The sequence below is a fragment of the Neltuma alba genome, unplaced genomic scaffold, assembly GCF_004799145.2.
Source record: "Neltuma alba isolate B1F8T4 unplaced genomic scaffold, ASM479914v2 tig00006982_pilon, whole genome shotgun sequence".
In the NCBI taxonomy this organism is placed as follows: Eukaryota; Viridiplantae; Streptophyta; class Magnoliopsida; order Fabales; family Fabaceae; genus Neltuma; species Neltuma alba.
The window spans coordinates 108,948-131,710 of record NW_021634642.1 but is presented as its reverse complement, the minus strand read 5'-3'; the positions used below and the strand labels follow the sequence as shown (position 1 = coordinate 131,710).

Sequence of the window (22,763 nt, the reverse complement as noted above, 5' to 3'; positions counted from 1 at the left end):
TAATTAGTAGATTAAGATATTAAAAAAGCATCATTCTGCACGAAAAAAAAAAAACTTACTATTGTATACTTGCTACAAATTTTATTGAATTTGAAGGTTACAAGATAGTAGTTGCCTTGACAGTAACACCGGTCACGAAGTTTAAATGAAATCTCGAGTTTGAACTTGATATTTACATATTTATATATGCACGTGCATTTAATTGTATTAAGTAATTCAAAAAAAAAACAGAGAGAGAACAATTAGAAAAGTTTCAGGTGGAATTCTAGTTTGTTTCATTCGTGTTCAGCCTTGATCCAAGTATAAAACAGGATAAATGATTTGGGAGCATCATATCTATCTAATTTAATGCCCAATAGAAAAATCCATAAAAGTCAATGGAAAACTTGATTCACAACATAATCAAAATCAAGTACCAGCGGAATCATGACAATCATCCAACTACAAAAGGTAAATTAAAAATAGAACACAAAACAAAAATATTGTACTCTCATAATCATGAATTTCAGCACCAACCGTGCACTGCTTAAAGTCCAAGATATGGGTTTCGTGAAAATCTCATGTATTCAGTTCACCTGATTGGTAAAAAGAGCCTGTGCATCAAGCTTCACCGATACTTACAAACCTAAAATAGTTGATTGTATACATTTCATCTTCTTTACTCAAGCTGCATAAACGCAAATGGATTAAACTGCCTTTTGAGTAACTTTATTCAAAAGAGAGAATACTAGGATGATGTTTTTCATTTCTAAGTTTGATTCAGACACAGGATCGGGTGTCGTGATTTGCTACAGAACCAAGCAAATTATAGCAATGTTAGTATAGAGCTCACTGTGAAGGAATCAAACATTTGTTTATACCTTTTTGCCCCACAAGGGATCCAGAGAGACAGGTTTCTCACTTCTTGCCCCAGAAGTCCTAGATGGAGGTGCGTGCATTGTAATCGGAAGAATCCATTCACATTTTTCTCTTCCCTCAATCAGAAGAGGATGTTCATACCTGAGGTTCAGAAACCATATGGCTTAAAATACAATCAAGGGCTAATTCAAAAGGTCAAAGTGCTTTAAAACTAAGAATGCTATTAAACCCTCTTGTTTCATTCTATGAGATATCGAAACAGAGGAAAGGGCAGGCTTCTGTGTTTTACTAGCTATGCAGCATGATATCAATATATATAATCATATGTTATCTATCATCACACAGTTAATTGTCGAGGGCTTAAGGGCAGCCTTCTATATTGTGCAAACAATTGCCTGTTGTCAACTGCCATAGATAGCTGGCCAGTTCTGCAGTTGCCGTGTTAACATTTTTGTTTGACACAGTCAAACCAATTAAAATTGCGACAGTATGAACTTGGGTGTTTGTCGGTATTTTTATAGGGTTCACAACTATATTTCTCCATTCATTCAGCCAGCCCTTTGTCACAACACCCACCAACCCCCCCCCCCCAAAAAAAAATACTTTGGCTTTCTTATATTTCATCCCTTATTATTATTCCTTTCCATCTTTCTGATTATGTCCTCCCTTCAGTAGGAAGCAACTCCAACGATTGTTCTGTATTTTTGGTCTCTCTCAGATCAAGTCTAGTTTTCCCATCATTATTATTCTTCCTTTTTCTTAGAACAATTTCTGTAGGACAGGATCACAGAGACTTAATAACTTTCTAGACTCTTTGCGTGTGGATTGTGCTATTTTATTATTTGTGAATTTGTGATGGACATGAGAAGGTGAGAAATACCTCATATCGTCTCTCTCTCTCTCTCTCTCTCTATATATATATATATATATATATAGAAAATGGTTGAGTTGTATTTTGAAAATTGATGGCTCAACATCACATGAACACAATGCCTAGACTGATTGATAAAAATGGATCCAGCCATAGAGACAAGTGCACGTAAAAACCAGTTCCATGAACAGAAGATGCCAAAAATATAAGGACTAGATGCATAGAGGAATGGAAAATTGTGATTTAGGGCTTAACCAAAAAAATAAATAAATAAAGGTCGAAATTCATACTTGGTCCAATCCAAATTCTCTGCACTGGCATAAAATCCAAATCTAAGAACCCGTTGCACTGACACGTGAGGAGTGGAGAACGACATTGGACCATCTATGAGGATAGAGAAAAGAAAACTTGTCTGCACCAGATCTGCATCAACTTCATCATTGTCACGCTGGACCTAAGAAAAACAAGCGAGAACAAATGTATCAGAAGCCAACATCATTAGCATATGCACATAGAAAGAACTTAATGGTGATATCGTGAGTCAGCTCTCATCTTCAATTTTTCACGAAGACTTGACACAGGACACTAAATTAACGTTTCTATTGCAAAGGCAACAAAGACACCAGATGAACTTTCACCATGAAGTGGGGAAAAAGCGGAAAACCCCCTACTAAATGAACGAATCTTTCAGCTAAAGCAACATGAAGAGGCTTCAAAACAATGCCAGTTATTCTTAAACAGACCCCAAAGGGGGGGGGGGGAAGCTACCTACAAAATCTAACCTTCCTCCAAGAAAATAATGAAATCCTCAAGACTATTGCGTTATTCAAGACCACAGAAAAGAAGCAGCATCAAACATGAGAAATTAAAAACGTGCAGTTCATCAACTAAATTAAAGCTGTGAGCACTCCATCAGCCAAAAGTAAATACCCTTGTGATTGTGGGGGAATGCTTTCTAGAAGGGTGGACAAATCTCCGATTTATAGTTTCTGAAGTTCCAGTGTTATTGAGACCTGCATAAGCATATAGTATAGTGTTCGAAAAATCTCAAGCATCAACCACAATATAGTCAGCTTAAAGCTCCACAGTTTGTAGACAAACCTCAAGGCATCTCCTAGCTGTCTCTTCATGAAAGAAAATTAGAGTCCCACCTATCTGTAACATGAAATTGTTCAGGATTGGTTATTATAACGTTTGCTTCAACAAAATTGATAACAAACCATACATGATTTTTATTACCATATCACTGAAGTAATAACTGGAGTCGGAATTTTTTGGCGAAAATTTAATTAGAACTTGGTCTTCCAGCCTGATGTTATATGAGCTTCCTCTAATGAAGCCTTCTGCTGCAGGAAATATTTGCAAAAAATTAGGTAACCAGATAGTTGTTGCATCTCGAAGCAGGAGGCTTACATTTTAAAACAGGAATAATCTATTTTTAAGATGTAAAAGTACTCTGACATGCATAATTTCACATGCAAATTAAGTCAAGCAAAAGTGGCAAACATTAATGAAGGACATTAATAACAGATGTTTCATACCATGTGAAGTCATTTGATTAAAGCAAAACACCCAAATTCCAAGCTATTAATTAACACAAATTGTCACGTGATTTAAAAAAGGAATAATTAATATGCAAGTCCTTATAGTTTTAACTGGTTTTTAATTAGGTCCTTATAATTTTTTTTTATCAGGTCCTTATTGTTTTACTTTGTTTTTAATTAGGTCCTTGTAGTTTTTATTCTTTATTTTATAAATAATAAAATTTTAAAAATAATAAATTATTGTAACAATCTTATGTTAACATTCTTTTAAATTTTTAGTCAAACAAATATATTATTTATTTTCAATTCTAATTTTTATAATTATAAGATTCAAATTATAATAATAAATTTTTCTAAAATTAAAATATAATTATAAATAATTTATATTTAAGTAAAATTATTATTCTAATTATTTATTAATTACTAAATGATTATATTAATTATTTTGTCTAATTATGTAATTATTAATTTAAAAATGAAATTAACTTTTAAAAACAAAGTTAATAAATAATTTTTTAAAAACTACAAAGGACCTAATTAAAAAATAAATCAAAGTATAAGGACATGATAAAAAGAAAAAAAATAGAATGACCTAATTAAAAACACACGAAAGTAAAAGGACTTGATAAAAAGAAAAAAATTTATAAGGACCCAATTAAAAATCAAATGAAATTATAAGGACCCGAAGATTAATTATCGCTTTAAAAAATATAATTCACTTCTGAACATTAATTTAAATTTTAAAAAAAAAAACATATGTGAGGTGCCCTCTGAAATCAATGCAAGATGATTAAAAAAATGATACAACCTAAACCTGAGTTTTTCCCTTTAAAAACAAGGGGCAAATTATAATATTCTAGCTGTTGTTCAAAAGTTGACATTCAGCCATCCTAAACTTTGATTTATTAGCATTACACTGAGTTGTTCGTTAATTCATTTAAAAATCAAACAGAAAATCCAAGTCAACTTATCACAGTTTCATCTCAAAGTCCTCAACCCCTTCCTAACAAAGCCCAAGCTCCCAAAATTCTATCCCAATCCCCAAATTTCTCCCACATGCGCTTCATAATCCCCAACTCCTCTCTTCCAGTCAGACACCACACTTCCCAAAATTCTCACTCCAGCCCAAAGTATATCAAAAATGCAATTCAATAGTTCACCGTTTATTAATCAATCATAATCTGAATTCCAAATTAGGCAACCTACTTATAGACTTCATGTGCCTCACTATTCCAACAAACAGTCATATTTCTATTTATCAAACTAACTAACTTACAGCGCCTAACTCACAGCAAAATTCTTGCTAATGGAGAAAATATCAGTTTGGAGAATATCAACTTTTAAATAAAGAGGCGGCAGAGTGAAGAAAATCAAAACCGTAGGCTGTGGCATGCCAATTATTTTACATTAAAATTGTAAAAAAAAAAAATTGAGGAAATAAGTAAATCTCACTCTCATGTGGTGCAAAACCAGACTGAAATGTATTTTCTTCATAGATCACTGAAATAGGACTTAATTCTACAACAATTACAGGGATTCCATGACTCGCAGATAGAATATAATATTTGAAATTTCAATTGGTGATGAATCACACATCTCAAACCATGAATGATCGAGTTCAAAATACCATGCTACGTCTAATAAAGCACTCCGAACGTACAAAATATTATTGGAAAACAAAAACAAATGCAAAGAATTTACATGAAGCAGAGTTAATGGCTGCAGCTTCTGGCGAAGAGGAAACTCCTGCATCTTCTTCAGCAGAAAAAGGATTTCTGAACTTCTGTTGGTGAGTTGGGGAGACAATTGACAATGACTTCTGAGGTGATAAGACATCTGTTTGCAAGAATAAATTGTTATTTTGCAAAGCAAACCTTCTGACTCAGTGCAAGAGAAAAATATGACTCTCATCAAGGATACTAAGAAACAAGATAGTTTCAGCGGGTTTCAGGACTAAACCTATTCAAAGAAAAGAACAAGTTTCATTAAAACTGATTTGCAGATACTTACGTAGCTCACCAGCAGCAGAATCATGTACAACCTCAGCCACAGAGAGTCGGGGAAGTGCCATTTTTGAAGATAAAGTCATCCGAGAACCTTCCAAAGGATCCCTGCTTAAAGATCTTGCTGATGAAGAACTCAATGGTAATGAACTTCCAAAGCTTCTGTGCAGATTATCTTTCACAGGGTTGTATGAGGAAACGAATGATGCTTCATCCCTTGAGCTGTCATATCCTTCCTCTAAAGCATCATTAATATCATTTGCTCTAACCTGTAAAGCGGGGTTTTATTTTACCAGATATCATTGAACAAAGAAAAGAGAAAGATGTCCTACAATAAGACCTTCTGCACCAAAGAATATACTTAATCATGACTTAAAGTGCAACCAAAACGTGAGAAATTCATAATCTCCTGATAAGGATTCTCAAGCCAAGACTGATTTATTTATGGGAGGGGCCAGGTTAACTCACAAGTGTCAGCAAATCCCTTCAAACATCACAGGGAAGACCTCCAACGACCCAGAAGTAAAATATCCAAAGTAACATTATTCCAGAGTGGAGAAAACTGTTGTTTTTTTTTTTTTGGGTGGGGAGTGGGTAGGAATAATTCTGGCAGGAAGTTGAGAGATAGAGAAAGAAAAGAGACCAGGCTGAGAGATATTGTCACACTCGTGTATCAGCCTTGGCATCTAAACCTCCTATTTCTAATCAGACTCATGGATGACGGGAATAATTAGGAGAAAAATGAATTTTCAATAATCGATCTAGACATTATTCTGATCCAATCTCCTAGATTCTGTTTAACCTACAAATTCTCCCAAACAGCTTAGTTGTGACACCCCCAGTTTTATATAGCTCATTATTTTGTTAGTTTACAGAGTGTAAATTTAATATTAAATAATTGTTATAAATCTTGAATAGTTTTCATAAGTTTTTTTATGTTTCAAATTTATTTTATCATAAAGAAACTTTTGTGCATTTTAGTAAATTTATATACCACTCCTTCCGTCCCTTATTATAAAAAACAACTACTAAAATCATGCAGTCCAAAGTGATTTAGCTAAAACTTTAGCTAAAAGTAATAAATGTGTAATTGCGGGAAAGTGGGCTATCTATTAGTGGCCCATGAACCAGTATTTTACCCTAAATCTTCCAGGATCATTTAATCATGAATGTTGTAACAATCAGATTGAGATAAAATCTGACCATATCTGATTATTATCCTATCCCATGATTCTAGGAGCTGTTTAGGGAAACCAAATCAGATCTTGTCTGTATGCTGTGGGGCCTATTATACAGACAAGATCGACAAACATAAATGAGTCTACTTCAGAGTGTTTAACTTGGCTGGAAAATCAGCCGCAAAACTCAGTTCTATAAGTCTCTTTTGGAGGTGGTGGAACATTATCACAAGAGCAGCTTGAAGAGCTAGCCTTTGGGTTAGATTGAGGGCTCCAAGTGAAGTGGCTGGTTCGGCTTATCTGAGTGTACAAGAGGAGGACCCACTCAACTACTTGCCCAAAGGGTTTCCAGAGAGAACCAAAAGTCAAGGCTTTGTGGTCCCATCATGGGCCCCACAAATCGAAGTTCTAAAACATGAAACTACTGGTGGATTCTTGACCCATTGTGGTTGCAACTCAACGCTTGAGGCTATCGTCTATGGCAAGCCAATGATCGTGTGGCCATTATTTGCAGAGCAGAGGATGAATGCTTTGATGCTAACTGAGCAATTTAAGGTTGCAGTGAGGCCGAAAGGTGATGAGAATAAGAATGGGATTGTAACGAGAGAGGAAGTTGCAAGAGTTGTGAAAATATTAATGGAAGGGGATGAAGGTAGAGAACTTGGAAGAAAAATTGAAGTGTTTAAAGACGCCGCTGCCAAAACTCTAAGTGAAGAGGGTTCATCTGCAACAACAATGTCTATTTTAGCACAAGAATGGACAAATTTGAGTAGCAAGTAGAATACGTTTATTTACTTCAGATATTTGGCAATTTTTAATGTGTATCAAGCCAACCCATTATTGATATTGTGCATTTCTTTTATTCCCAAAAAAAAAAGGGAAAGAAAATTTGTGCATTTCCACGTTAATGGCAGTCCCAGTTATGATGGGGTTTTAAAATTTCAGTACATCTTCAGTATTTATCTTGATGATGACCGATCATATGGGTTCCATATATGCATTATTGCCCTGCACATGTATTATTATTGCATGCAATAATGACGGGAGTATAATGACGAGTGAATAGTACTGCGAACGGTAAGGATTAAAATTGAAGGATGATCCAATTTTATAATTAAATGGGTTCTGGTGAAATAACATTTTGGGTTGCATTTGATTGAAGCTGCTAGTCAGCTACCTGCCATGGGCGATTCAAGTTCTGGTGAAATAACCTTAGATGTGGCCATGACGGATCGATGCCCAACCAAATGATGGGGGATATTTCAGAGCAGAAGGAAGAGACGAAGTGTCAGTCTGATTATGTACAGTTCCGTGGCAACGAGAAGATGCATGAACTGATGAAAAGGCAGCTCAGTTCATCGATTGAGGATGATATTCCATTTCACGCCGACAAGGTACATGTTATGTATTACGAGTTGTACGAGGTCTCTTCTGATGAAAATGCAGATGCAGATGAATTTGTTTATGCACTGGAGCAATTATGTGAAGAAAATAAGGTTGGCTTGGCCACCATTTTCGATCATCTCACTCCCACAGGTGATTTGTTGCTTCATGTTGCAGCCCAACGTGGGAGCAAACAAGTTTTAAGGCTTATTGCTTTTCACTATCCTAAGCTTTTGTACCAGACAAATATGAAAGGCGATACTCCGCTTCACGTTGCAGCAAGAGTTAAGAACCTTCTCAGAATGAAGAACATTCTCGCCATGGAAAAACATTTCATGTTGACTTCTGATGATGAGGAGGAGGAGGAGGCTGTATCTATGGATAAAGCAGAGTTTATAATGTTACGCAACAATTATGGGATGACAGCTTTGCACGAAGCTGTTTTGAGCAAGAATTCTTCTGTGGTTCGTTCCCTTCTATCTTTGCATAAACAAAGTGATCTTACCACCTATTGGACATGAACTACGATTATGGTTGTAAATCGCCAATGTATTTAATTAGCAGCCCTAACAAGCGTTAGGGATGTTCTTCGTCCTCTCTTGGACATTCCAATCCCCTCAGGCAAGGATATTTCAAATGGAGACTCTCCACTTCATGCTGCTATATCAGAAAGAAATACCTGTAAGCATACTCGTGAAATAGTTAATTTCATGTTTGTTTCACTTTTTCCTGGGGGCATTCAGTTGTGTCCTGCCTCAACGTCTTGTCTCCATTCTAGTCATTTTGAGACAAAAGCGGGACAGGACAAAATTGTTTTGGTACGGGATGGAGTGTCCCGTGCCGGTCTCATCCCAATATATTATCTTTGTTTTTAATTGTTATAAATTTATTTTATTTATTATTGTAATAGCATTTTGGTAATTATATTTATCAATTGTTACTTTGTTATTTGTTTATAAGTTGTTTTATATGTGTTACATGACATTCTTTATAGTGAACATTTTAAGTTGGTTTATTTTTTATTCTCAAGATTACAACACATTTTCTTTGCCATTGTTTTCTATTTTTTTTTAATCTATTTTCTTCCTATAGTTTTTATTATAAGTTCTACTTCATCTATAGTTAGTTTTCAAACTAAAAAAAATCAAAAAAAAAAGATGGGACATTCTTGTCCTATACCCAGTTATGTCCCTTCGATTGGGACAAGATGGCACATGGGACAGAAAAGTCATCCTGTCCTAATTATCATACGGGATCGAGATGGAGTTGCTTCTGTTTCGTCTGGCCACATGAACACCCTTACTTTTTCCTAATATGTGTTTGATTTTTTTTTTTCCGTGAATATCTATTGATGACAATAGTTGATGCAAGAAAAGAGCTATTGTCTCAGAGATGAGAAAAAGAACACTCCCCTCTATTATGCAGCATATGCTGGTTACATGGATGGAGTTTTTTTAATGGTACAAAGTTCTCCAAAGATTGCTTTTCAACGAAACTCAGATGGCGATCTTCCAATTCACCTAGCCTGCAAAAAGGGAAGTTTTGAAGTGGTCAAACTTTTGCTTAAATAAGGTGGCCTAATGCTGGATTTGGTTGAATCATAAAGGTCAGAACATTCTTCACATTGCAGCAATGAAGGGACAAACTAATCTGTTAAAACATCTACTAAAGCACCCAAAGATTCATCACGACATGGTCAATGAGAGGGATGTAAATGGAGATACTCCCTTACATTAGGCTTCAAGAGGATTGCGTCTTTGGACTCTACTCCTTCTATCACAACACAAAATGATTGATGTGAACATTATGAGTAACGAAGGTTTCACAGCTCGAGATGTTGTTAGGATGAAGTGTAAACATCCAATGACATGTCAAGAGGTATAATTTCAATAATATATATCAACTACGCACACTATTTTCATGGCTTTTACAGAGTTTTTAATTCTAGAATATAATCTTGTTTTATAAGTGTCACACCCCAAATTTTATTAAGTGCCTAGGGCAGAAGTATGAGAGATCTCACACTCCCAAGCCTAAACATATGTAAATAATTGTATAACTAACGTTTTTTGGGTAATTATAAACAGAAGGATCTCATTGAATAAAACCTTCATCTGCTAGCACATAGTTATTATAATCCAAAATACAAAGCTACTTGTAGAAATTTTCCCCTCCCTTGAGAATCTCCACTATAAATCAAACTTCCCCAACAATTCTATAGTGACCCATACATTTTAGAGGTCTGCTCCCCAGCACCAATGTATATAATTACATTCCAAAATACCCCAAAAGACTAGGACCTAACCCAAGATTACGTGGAGCATCTAACTAATAAAATAAAGACATACATGTACTCTTGTGGTTACATACTTACATTAGCTAGCAGTTGCTCAAAATAAATTTACATGATTTGGATCTTTGATAAGGCTCTTCACGGCTCAACTGGCAATATAGAGTCTGGAGTGCTATCTGAGGCCAAAAACAATCTACTGGTGAATAACATCCCATTTATCAAATTTAAATGCATTACTAAAAGAAATGAATGAAAAAAAACTTTAAATTTGAGTATTAATATGGCTAAGTATTTAAAATTTATACAATGTACGACCATAAATTAAAAAGGTTAAATAAGTGATTAAACTCAATAATTCAGTAAAAACAATTTTCATAATAAAACAACTTGTAATACAGAAAATACAGAACGTTATATCACACGTAGGACATCAACAGAATGAAACAACAAGCGCGGCTTGAAGCCACAAATACAAGCATGGACACAAGTTCGTGAGAGGCAAGTAACCAATCAAGCGTAGCCGAAGCCACAAAACAAGCATAGCCGAAGCCACAAAACAAGCGTAGCCAAAGCCACGAAACAAGCGCAGGAACTATGCCCACGAAATAATCAAGCGAGCTCGAATTTACCATGGCGTGCCAAGAACTAACAATACTGCCGTTAGTAACCAGCGTTATGTATTCAATCCTCTCAAAATATGTACAAGCATGCATGGGATCATTCGCTGACATATAAATATATGGATATATATATATTATTTCTAATAATAAAATCTTTTAAAGAAAATTTTGTAATAGATGATCCCCAGGATATGAATTTTCAACAATTTCAAAACTTCTATCCAAATTCCAAACATAACTATTAATTAAAAGAATAAAGTAACATGTTAAGACATTTAATAAGTAAAACAAATTTGACAAGATTTTAAATATGATCACTTTGATAAAATGAAAAATAAAGAAAAACTGAAAGTTTAATTGAGTCAATAGCAATAAAAGCTTACTCGTAAAATTTATAATAATGGGATGCTATACACTCACCTATTGTGCTCCCACCTTTAAATGGTTTTGATTTATAAAACCTTGAGATAAGTTCACTCCTCAATCCCCCTAATAACCCAAAATCAAAACATCAAAGCTCCACTTATATATAAATCACAGACTTTCTCATTTATAAATTTATTGGCATCACATTCATACTTAGGATCAATATTTTATTATTATTATTATTATTATTAATTATCTGACTTATAGTTTTTAAATCATTCATCAACAACCTCAACCAACCTTAAAAACCCAACCAAGAACATTAGAAACATCTACGGATTAGCAAGTAAGCTAGAAACATTACATATAACTTATAACTCTACATAATCAATTGCACAACCCCTACTATCAAATTCAATTTCTCTAAGTACAAGGACAACTAGCTCTTACTTCCTTCAAGCACTTTGTGAAGACCAATGATTGTATCCTAATTAATCCAAATAATATCTATTTTATTCTCCTCTGTCAGGATATCGTAGCAACACCTGTCAACAATCTTTTGCTCAAGGAGGCATTTTACCAAGCATCTTAAAGGCATTCAAAAGTGGTTCGCTAGACTAACATTCAACCAATCTAAGAAAATTCCTCAAACATTTTTTTCTCCCATTAACACTCATCATACAAATTAAAATAAACAGCACCATCCAATCACAAGCCTCAAATGATCCCTCCGATCAAGATTGTAAATTACCTTTCAACATATAGGATCCTTCCTACCTCTTCTAAACAGGCCCAAGAATTCTCCTTTCTGAAATTAACTAGATGTAACCGAGAGGGAAGAAGAAATATGGCTCAAAATGCCTTTAATCGTGCACCTTAGCAGAACAGAATCATTTTTCCTTAAACAGGCATAACTCTTGACAGCAGCAGAAAGAAAATGGAAATGAAGAGATACTGCGCCAAAAAATTTTACAACTCCTCCTTGTGTCAGCCATGAAAATAGCTTAAGGAGGAAGAGAAAGAGAGCAACGAGCTGAAATATGAAGGAGGAAGAAGCAGATATTAGTGTCGAATAGGGGAAGGAAGAAAAAAAGAGAGAGAAGAAGGAAAAAAAAAACAGAACCTTAAATGAAGGGGAAGACGGCAGTAGTGAACGCCGACGACGGTGGAGTTGAATGGAGGTGAAGAGTGGCTAGGGTTTTTTTTAGCTTCAAGTCGTGAAGCTTCTCCTAAATTTACCCCTTTCTCGCTGAACAAAAAAAAAGAGCGATGGCATTACTTATCTGATGCCACTTTTTTTTTTTTAATATTTGAGGATCTTTTATAAAATAGGAGAAAAAAGATTTTCCCTGAACAATTGGAGGATTCGAACCTCGGGCCTTTAATCTTTTAGCACTATTTGCTACCGGCCATTTCCACCTCCTTGTTGTACCCAAGCTGCAACAATTTATATAATTATTACTTAATTTATAATAAAAATTTCAGGTTATTACGATAAGTAATTAAACACATCCTTCTTCTTGATTTAAGGGGTTAATATGATTTTTGGTCACTGAAATTTGGGTCTATTTAGGTTTTTGTTCTCTCAAAATCTAAACCCGTGTTTTTGGTTTTTGAAATTTAGTCTATTTTAAAATGTTAGTCTCTAGAGCTATAACAATGTTAAAATATACTAAAATTTCATAAATAACATTAAAAGTAATGATGCGGACTCGCTAGATAGCACTTAACTAGATCTTGTTTGGAAATAGATTAAAAAAGGAAAAGAATAGGTTCTCAAAATGCAACACAAAGAATGATTATATAAAGGGAGATAAGTTCTTAAAATACAGTATAGTGAACAGCTCTTAAAACAAATGATGAGAATTAAAAAAAGAAGGGACTAAACAGTTACATTTTGAGGACTTACTATTTCTTCCCCTTCTGTTATCCACATCCATACAAGATCCAGCTAGATGTCATCTGGTGAGTTTATAACAACACTTTAACATTATTTATGGCATGCTAATATATTTCAACACTGTTACACCACTAGGGACTAACATTTTAAGATAGATTAAATTTCAAGAATTAAAACTGAGTTTAAAATTTGATAGACAAAAACCAAAATAAGCCAAAATTTCAAGGACTACAAATTATATTAACTGTTGATCTAATTAACTTGCAGTTTCTAGCTGATGCAATTTTAGAAAATGTTGGCGTGTCCTTGTAAGCAAATATGCTGGCCATACAATGTATAACATCCACCAATAAAGAATGGAATGTGAAGGACTTAGCCAGCACACTCATACTTGTGGCCATACTCATAGCCACAGTGACATTTATGGCTGGTTTCACAGTACCAGGTGGGTTTTACTCATCAGATGGTCCAATCCCAAAATAAAGGGGCTTGGCACTTTTGGCCGATCAAACATCGTCGTCAAAATATTCATGGCTTTCAACACTATTGCTATGTACAGTTCCACCATCGGTTCTGTGATTCTTCTATGGGTTCCATTGGGTGATCTTCGTTTTGCAGAAGGAGTATATGGACTTGCTAAGATCTTTGTTTATGTGGCTCTTATAGCAATGCCCGTTGCGTTTCTCGCTGCTATACGTTTGATTGTGAGCAATAACACCTTGCTTGCAGATTTTCTCAGTGTCATTGGATTCATTTCCATTTTCTTCATCATATTCGTTCGTGTTTTGGGATTCTTTCCACTTAGAAATCGGCGTCCCTTGTTTCGTCAAATTGCAGGCTTATTTATTAGGATCATTATTATTTTGTTCTATGGAGGGAGTGATATTGTTGACTAAGCAGTTGGTGAAGTTGATGCTGCAAGAAACGAATTCGACCCAGATGGAATTGACATCTCTCCTGACCATATACCTGATAATTTTTCACGTACACATGGCAGTGTTCATCGTCAGTGTTGCCCATGCTTTTAGTTTCATGATGTTTATCTAAAATAATGTGATTCTTCCATGTGACTTATGTATGATACATCAATTATATATTGTTCATCATCAACTCCTTCTGGATCGTTTTCTCAGAATGTGGGTGCAGCACAAAGATTGTTCAAAAGATATACTACTTGTTTATGTCCTGATGATGATGTTGGAACTAGTTGTTGTATTCTTTTATCCCTCCAATTTTCAAAGGTTTTACTTCCGTTGATGATAAGTTTGGTTTTTCTTGAGTCATGGTTCTGTCTTCCTTCGTGTTGTTTATGTTGGGGAAAATCACAAAAAAGACCATGAAAATTACGAAATTGCAAATCACATATTTTGTCAAAATTGCGTTGTCATTTGCAATGTAATTGTTATCAAAACCTATGAAAGTGTTGAAACGCGTCCCAATTTGTGATTTTGCAATTTTTATGATTTTCCCTTAATAATTTTGATGTCTAGGACTTTTATGTTCTTCAGCATGGTTTCCTAGTTGATGAAGTCCAATATATACTTATATATCTTTTTACCTTTTTATTAGAATAAAACTGTCCTTCACTACGGAAAAAAAATTATATATAGTTCATGTGATCTAAGAGTAAATAACTAAACATCTCTATAAATGGATTTAGAGTACGGTGTGACACACCTTCTTTAAAAGATGATTATTTTAATGACTCACAGAGTATTTTTTCTTCCTTTCCTCCATGGTCATTAGGATTATGCTTGAATGGCTAAACAACATAGATAAGTGACTTTATAATAAGGCATGACGCACCTCCTTTCAAAAATGATTATTTTGATGACTTCCTTGGAGTGGCCACAATTTCTTCTTGGGAGAATTAGAGTGGGACCAACAGAGAATGATATTTATGAGAGAGGATTATAAAAATTAAAATTATTTAAAAGGACCAAATATTCAAATATAAATTTAAAAATATTATATTATCCATATCCAAACCTCTTACATTTTCTCCTATATTCTCCCCTAAATTTTATTTTTAAACTAATATGAATTAATAAATTTCACTAAATTAAACATGATTTCTTTGAAAATTTACAACTTGTGTAAAAATCAATTAAAAGAAGATGCAAACATTCTTCAGTTATGTAATAATTAAATTTTTATTTTTAATAAAAAATTAAAATTTTATTTTTGGAACCAACACTGATTTTAATTGAAAATAAAAGTTATATAATTTTCTTAAAATTTAGATTATTATGTAATATATTATATACACAATTTTTAAAAATTCAAAAAAGTTGTAATTTTTTTATTTTATGACAAATTTATATCATATTTAAAGTAAAAAATTCATGTAATGATAAAAAATTTAAAGAATACAAACAATCTATTATGATTTTATAGGACTCCTCGAAATCATTTAACAAAAGCCACCTAATTATATGAGATATTAATGTAAATAAAAATAAAATATAAAAAGTTAACAAACATGAAGGGAATTGTACTTCACTTAAAAGAATTACAACAAAGGGATATATCTCTAAAAAATAATTTTTTTAAAAAAATAAACTAATTTTAAGTATGTTAAATTTCTTACCTAATATTTTAGTAATTAGTAGATTAAGATATTAAAAAAAGCATCATTCTGCACCCAAAAAACAAAAAACCTTATTATCAATTGTTTATATTGTGATTTATTATGGGATTTATTGAAATGTTGTATTGACAATATATTTTTATTACAATTGAGTATTCTCTCATAAAGATAATTGTGGTTACAAATTTTGCATAAAATTATAATAGATTATCCAAATTCTTTAAATTTCTTAACATTACATAAATTTTTTACTTCTAAATCTTATACAAATTTTTATAAAATAAAAAATAAATTATTCAAATTTTCTTTGAAATTTTTAAAATATGTATATGACAAATTATATAATAATCTAAAAATTGTATAACTTTTATTTTCAATTAAAATTTGTGATAATTTTAAAAATAAAATTATATTTTTTTATAAAGAAATAAAAATTTAATTTTTACTTGGGTGAAAAATTTTTGGATATTTTTTAATTGATTTTTACACAGGTTGTAAACATAAACTTTAAGAGAAACTAGGTTTAATTTAATTATTAATTTGTATTAGTTTTAAAAATAAAATATATGAGGAAAGATAGAAGAAAATGTAGGAAATTTAGACGCAATATGATATTTCTAAATTCATATTTGAATACTTGTTCCTTTTAAATAATTTTAATTTTTGTAGTCCTCTTTTATAAATATCACTTGTTTTTGGCTTTTCTTTCTAACTCTTCCTTTCTCCTTCCCTTTCTCCATGCGTAAAATGATGCCCCCTTTGTACTTTTAGAAGCTCATGGATTGTCCTTCTTCACAGCAACAACGTATGTTAACCGACTTTTACTCCTCAATTAATATCCCATTAATCTTCTCCAGATGCATTTTGGAGATTATTTGGCCATATGATCAATGTGAAACTATACAGAGAACTCACATTTATTAGGAAGTTAATAGCCAATTTTTTTTTTTTCAACCTGAAATTTGATCTCTAAATATATTGCTTTATTTTTCAAACATCGCCCTATTTTTCGGTAAAACCCTATAAAATATTCACTTAGCTAAAATTTCCATTTCTATGGCATGAAAATATTCTTATAAATTCATATTAATTTCAAAATAATTTTTCTTATCTTTTCTAATTTTATCAGTCCTCCTTATATTTTTTTTTTCATTTGACTAATCATCCTTTAATTGTAAAATTCTAATAATTATTTAAAAAAATTTTGAGGTAATTTTTCTCATTTATGCCTCCCTTAAGCCTTAAATATGGTTCCAGCCATTAGTCTCTATTTTTCTTAGTATACCGCAATTTTTCTGAAATGTCTTGCATATTTTTCAAAATTACTTTTCCTCACTCATAACTTTTGAAAATCACGATTTGCCCTAACTTGAGCCAGAAGTAATCCAATACTATATAGGTTTGTTTACTATTATTTCCGATCTTTAATATAAGACTTACTTAACTAATTTAAAAAAATTAAAAAAGTCACTAAATTGCTGAATTATAACATATATTACATGATATTAATTAAAAATCTATAAATTATATGTTAATTTATAAGTATTAATCTAAAATACCTACATGTATCATTAAATTATATTAAATTAGTTTGGACAAAAATAATAAACATAAATACTTTAAGCTAATTTATTAGCTTCTTTAATCTCCTCAAATAAATCAACTGAATCTTATATTAAATATTAGACCTAGTATTTTATATTTTTATTTGACAATTGATCCAACCTTAATTGCGTGTTTAGTCCTTATTTTTCAAGAAAGGATGAACGTTATAATCCCTCTGTTCTTTTATATAAGCATCAACCACCATTTTCTATTTATCCCTTAATAGAATTAACATTTGCAAGTTATCTTAGATTTTTGTAACAAATTTCTTATTTTGTCCTTGTTAAAAACTTATTTTAATAGTTAATATATTTATTTTTTATTTTTCAAAAAATCATTTTCTAGATAACAAATGTTTTGAAGATTATATTTTAGTATAATTTTTCTCCATCACATATTCTCTCTTTTTTATGATTCTCTTTATTATAATAATCTTTCTTATACTCTCTTCCCCATAAATAATGATATTTTGGAGGAGATTTTTTTTTAATTTTTACTCATTTATGATCTTTAATTAATTTTAACTAATTTTTTGATCCGTATGATTTATTTTGATGGTTGTAAAAGGGGGGCAGCGGGAATAGGTTTTTCTTGTGCATTGAGTAAGACCCCATAAAATGTTCAAAAAAATATGGAGCCATTATTAAAGGGAGAATGACTTGTAAATCATCGCCAAGAAGCACACTCACCAATAGAAACTAAAGACAAAGATTGCGTGGGTCAAGATTTATAGATGGTGATCTATTGGCCATCGAAAAAAGCCAACCATTCATTCTTCCTCTTACTAATTTTTGGCCCGGAGGAGAAGAAAAGAAAGAAACAAACAACACTTTCATCCAATCAAAACAAATTAAGGGATGTTTGGCAATCTCCAAACCATGATTTCAGAAGCACTTTTTCACAAAATGAGACAAATTCCTTCACATATTTATTTTGTAAACCGTAAAAGCACTTCTGAAACCATAGTTTAGTTTCTATCCAAACATCTCTAAGCACATACGGACAACGGACATTGACTCGATAAATGCAACTTTCAGGTCGCCAGGCAGAAGGGTGGGTCGAGTCGTCTTTTATCCAATACTTTTGGTACAAGAAAATTGAGGTGGAGAAAAATTTTTAATGAGTTAAATTTAAAAAATTAAAAAGTGGAGCTATGAAATTTTGATTAAAAAAAGATATAAGAAAAAAGAGAAAAAATTTAATTAAAAGCTTTTAATTCTGTTGAGCTCATTAAAATTCTCTCTTTTTCTCCTCCTCTATTTTCCTTGTACCACACAGGTCCCTAATGAATGCAACTTTCATGCGGGTTTTGGTGACCGGAGCGGAGGTGTGGGGACGGAAGTTTCGACGAATATTCCTATATCGGATTAGTATGAGAAATAAAGACAATATTGTATTCAACTTTTTGAGTGAGTGTTCCCATCTGATCCTTTTATATACCATTTCTTATAAATTTAAATTTACATTTATCACATATAGTTATCATTTCTAGAGCATGAAAATATTCTTATCTTTTCCAAGTCCTCCTTATATTTCCATTTCTATGGCATGAAAATATTGTTAACATATTAATTTCAAAATAATTTTTCTTATTTTTTCCAATTTTTTGGATCCTCCTTATATTTTTTGTAATTGAGTTTGAGTAACTATTCTTTAAATAACCAAAATTCTAATAATTATTCAAAAATTTTTAAGGTAATTTTTCTCACTTATTTGGTCCTAGTCATTACTCTCTGTTTTTCTTCGTCTGCGGGGATTTTTCTAAAATGTTATGCATATTTTTTAAAATTACCCTTCCTTGCAATTTTTGAAAATCATGCTTTGCCCCAAACTCGAGACGGATGTAATCCAATGGTATACAGGTTTGTTACTTGATCAATTTGAGAAAATTAAAGAATTACCTAATTATAATATATAGTACATTATATTTTTAAAATACTTACGTGTATCATTAAATTATATATCAATTTACAAGAGTGACAAACTAGTTTAGAAAAACAATACATATAAATACTTTAAGATAATTTATTAACTCTCATAATCTCCTCAAACAAATTAACTAGATTTTATATTGAAAATAGGAGGTAGTATTTTATATTTTTGTTTGCCCCCTGATCCAACCTTAACTGCATGTTTAATCCTCAATCCGACTTTAATCGCGTGTTTAATCCTCATTTTTCAATAAAGGCCGGATGTTGTAATCCTTCTATCCTTTTATATAAGCAGCAACCGCCATTCATTCTTTGTTCTTAAATATATGTAATATTTGCAAATTATTTTAATTTTTTTGCAACAAATTTCTTATTTTGCCGTACATTTATTTTTTATTTGTTGAAATATATTTCCTGGATAATAAATATTTTGAAGATTATATTTTAATAAAATCTCTCTCCATCACACATTTTTTCTTTTATAATTCTTTTTATTATAATAATTTTTTATTCTATTTTTTATGCTCTCTCCCTTGTAAATAATGTTTTTTAATAGGAAATTTTTTTTTTTAATTTTTACATATTTATTATTTTTAACTAATTTTAGCATACTTTTTTATTTAGGAAAAATTGTAAATGAATACCTCCCAACATGTAAAATTGTGATTTGGGACTCTGAATTTGAAAAATAACAAATAAAGATCCGGTCTCACTTTTATAAATATGAAATCATGGTGAAATGTCTAAAATGCCCTTTAGCCAAATGACAAGTTGACTATAGAAAATAACAAGTTTACTTTAGCGAATGACAATTTCAGTAGGTCAAATCACAACTTGACTGAGGGTATGCCAAATAACGAGTTGATTATGGGAAATGACAAGTTCACTTTAACAAATGAAAATTTCAGTAGACCAAATCACAATTTGGCTAAGGGATATTTTAGACATTTCACCCAAATTTCATATTTGCAAAAGTGAGACCCAGTCCTTATTTGCTATTTTCCAAATTCAAGATCTCAAATAATAATTTTACATATTAGGGGGGCCTTTATTTGCAATTTTTCTTTTTATTCATGTGGTTTAGTGAAAGGTTGCAAACGGAGGGACTAATAGATTTTTCTTGTGCATCGAGTAAGACCCCAGAACGTGTTCAAAATAATATGAAGCCAACAGTAAAGGGAGAATGGCGGGTAAATCATGGCCAAGAAGCACACTCTTAGCCAATAGAAACTAAGGACAAGGATTTCGTTGGTCAAGATTTAAAGATTGTGATCTAATTGTCACTAATGAGCCAAGTAATTTTCACTTGACGGAAAAAGTCAACCTTTCATTCTTCCTCTTCCCAATTTTCGGCCCGGAGGAGAAGAAAAGAAAGGAAAAAAACAACACTTTCATCCAATCAAAACAAAGTAAAGCCCATGCATTCCATTTTATGAACTGAGAGTTGGCAGATAAGTGTCTGGACCTTGACTCGGTGAATGCAACTTTCAGGTTGCTGCCCCGAAGGGTGGGTCGAGTCGGGTAATACCCAACATTTTTGGTACAAGAAAACTGAAGGGGAGAAAAAATTTTAATAAGTTAAATTTAAAAAGTTAAAAAGTGGAGCTCTGAAATTTTGATTAAAAAAAAGATGTAAGAAAAAAGAGAAAAAAACTAATTAAAAGCTTTTAATTCTGTTGAGCTCATTAAAATTCTCTCTTTGTCTCCTCCTCTATTTTCCTTGTACAACACAGGGCCCTAATGAATGCAACTTTCATGTGGGTTTGGTGACCTGAGCAGAGGCGTGGGGACTGAAGTTTCGACGAATATTCCTATATCGGATTAGTATGAGAAATAAAGACAATATTGTAATCAACTTTTTGAGTGAGTGTTCTAATCCGATCCTTTTATATACCATTTCTTATAAATTTAAATTTACATTTAACACATATAGCTATCATTAAACGTATCGAAGATTTTAATTAATGGTTTTAAATATTTTTTTCATCATATTAATATTTAAATATAAACTAAAACATAACGTTGTCATAACACCCTACATAAAAGAAAGCCATAACATGAACAAGATATAAAAAAGCCATGAAGGCCTTAACGCCAATTATTGGCACTAAGTAAAAAAAAAAAAATGAAAGAAAGAAAGAGAAAAGAACAAGCGGGTTTTAATTAATATCGTCTGCTAAAATATTCTTACGGTCAAAAGACAGATGCTTATGTAATGCTATTAAGAAAGTGACTTCATAAGATGACCAAAATAATCCATAGTGACGGAACACACAATATTCCACTCTCTCACCGGATCACGTGTATCTTATCTGTATAGTTGCATTGATCACAACAACAACTTATTTTAATTAACTTTTACTCTTCAATTAATATTTGATTAATCTTCTCCGAATGCGTTTTGCAGATTATTTGGCCGTATGATCAATGTGAAACTATAAAGAACTCACATTTATTAGGAAGTGACTAGCCAACTTTTTTTTTTTTTATAACCTGAAATTTGATCTCTAAATATTTTACTTTATTTAAAAAAAAGCCCTAGTTTTGGTTAAAATCATATAAAATATTCATTTAGCTAAATTTTCCATTTCTATTGCATGAAAATATTCTTATCTTTTCCAATTTTCTAAGCCGTCCTTATATTTCCATTCCTATGGCATGAAAATATTCTTATCTCATTAATTTCAAAATAATTTTTCTTCTTTTCCCCAATTTTTTGAATCCTCCTTATATTTTTTGTAATTGAGTTTGACTAACTATTTTTTAATTAACCAAAATTCTAATAATTATTTAAAATTTTTTGAGTTAATTTTTCTCATTTATTTGGGCCGAGCCATTAGTCTCTGTTTTTCTTATTCTGCCGGGATTTTTCTAAAATGTTATCGTTTTTGAAAATCACGCTTCCTTATAGTTTTTGAAAATCACGCTTTGCCTTAACTCAAGAGGGATGTAATCCGATAGTGTACAGGTTTGTTTAGTACTATCTATTAGTCTTTAATACAAGATCCACTTGATTAATTTGAAAAAATTAAAAAAAATACTAAATTATTTAATTATATTATATATTACATGATATCTTTAAAATATCTATATGTATCATTAAATTATATATCAATTTATGAGAGTGACAAATTAGTTTTGAAAAAAATAAATACAAATACTTTAAGATAATTTATTAACTTCCATAATCTTCTCAAACAAATCAACTAGATCTTATATTAAAAATCAGAAGTAGTATTTTATATTTTTATTTGACCCTTGATCCAACCTTAATTGCATGTTTAATCCTTAATCCAACCTTAATTGCGTGTTTAATCCTTATTTTTCAAGAAAGGCCGAGTGTTGTAATCCCTCCATCCTTTTATATAACCAACAACCACCATTCATTTTTTGTTTTTAAATATATGTAATATTTGTAAATTATTTTAAATTTTTTTGTAACAAATTTCCCATTTTGCCTCCATTAAAGACTTATTTACATTTATTTTTTATTTTCCCAAATATATTTTCTAGATAATAAATGTTTTGAAGATTATATTTTAATATAATCTCTCTCCATCACACATTTTCTCTTTTATAATTTTTTTATTATAATAATTTTTATTCTATTTTTTATGCTCT

At 31.7% G+C, this 22,763-nt stretch overlaps 1 protein-coding gene across 3 annotated transcripts; it reads right to left on the bottom strand.

Annotated features, from left to right (window-relative positions):
• Window positions 1–455: 455 nt before the first annotated feature.
• LOC114751544 (uncharacterized) lies at window positions 456–6,213 on the bottom strand. 3 transcript variants are annotated; one of them, XR_003740761.1, is made up of 7 exons: window positions 5,284–6,213; window positions 4,975–5,109; window positions 2,969–3,072; window positions 2,831–2,884; window positions 2,660–2,742; window positions 2,020–2,183; window positions 456–999 (listed from the first exon to the last, which is right to left on the bottom strand). XR_003740761.1 is itself a non-coding variant. In XM_028940199.1 (7 exons), exons 1-5 carry the CDS (start codon window positions 5,360–5,362, stop codon window positions 2,710–2,712), a joined length of 408 nt encoding a protein of 135 aa, XP_028796032.1. In that variant the 5' UTR covers window positions 5,363–6,213; the 3' UTR covers window positions 456–999; window positions 2,020–2,183; window positions 2,660–2,709. The 3 variants fall into 3 exon arrangements, 2 of the variants coding, with proteins under 2 accessions (XP_028796032.1, XP_028796033.1); XM_028940199.1 differs by having other exon boundaries at window positions 2,969–3,075; XM_028940200.1 differs by having other exon boundaries at window positions 2,969–3,075; window positions 5,293–6,213.
• Between the last annotated feature and the right edge of the window lie 16,550 nt (window positions 6,214–22,763).

What these genes read in the sequence shown, in the direction of transcription:
- LOC114751544 (XM_028940199.1), bottom strand. Translation starts at nt 5,362, where the DNA reads ATGACTTTATCTTCAAAAATGGCACTTCCCCGACTCTCTGTGGCTGAG. An exon ending in GTTATTACTTCAGTGATATG is followed by an intron (nt 2,885 to 2,968) that starts GTAATAAAAATC and finishes TTCATGTTACAG; the next exon opens with ATAGGTGGGACTCTAATTTT. An exon ending in CAGCTAGGAGATGCCTTGAG is followed by an intron (nt 2,743 to 2,830) that starts GTTTGTCTACAA and finishes ATGCTTATGCAG; the next exon opens with GTCTCAATAACACTGGAACT.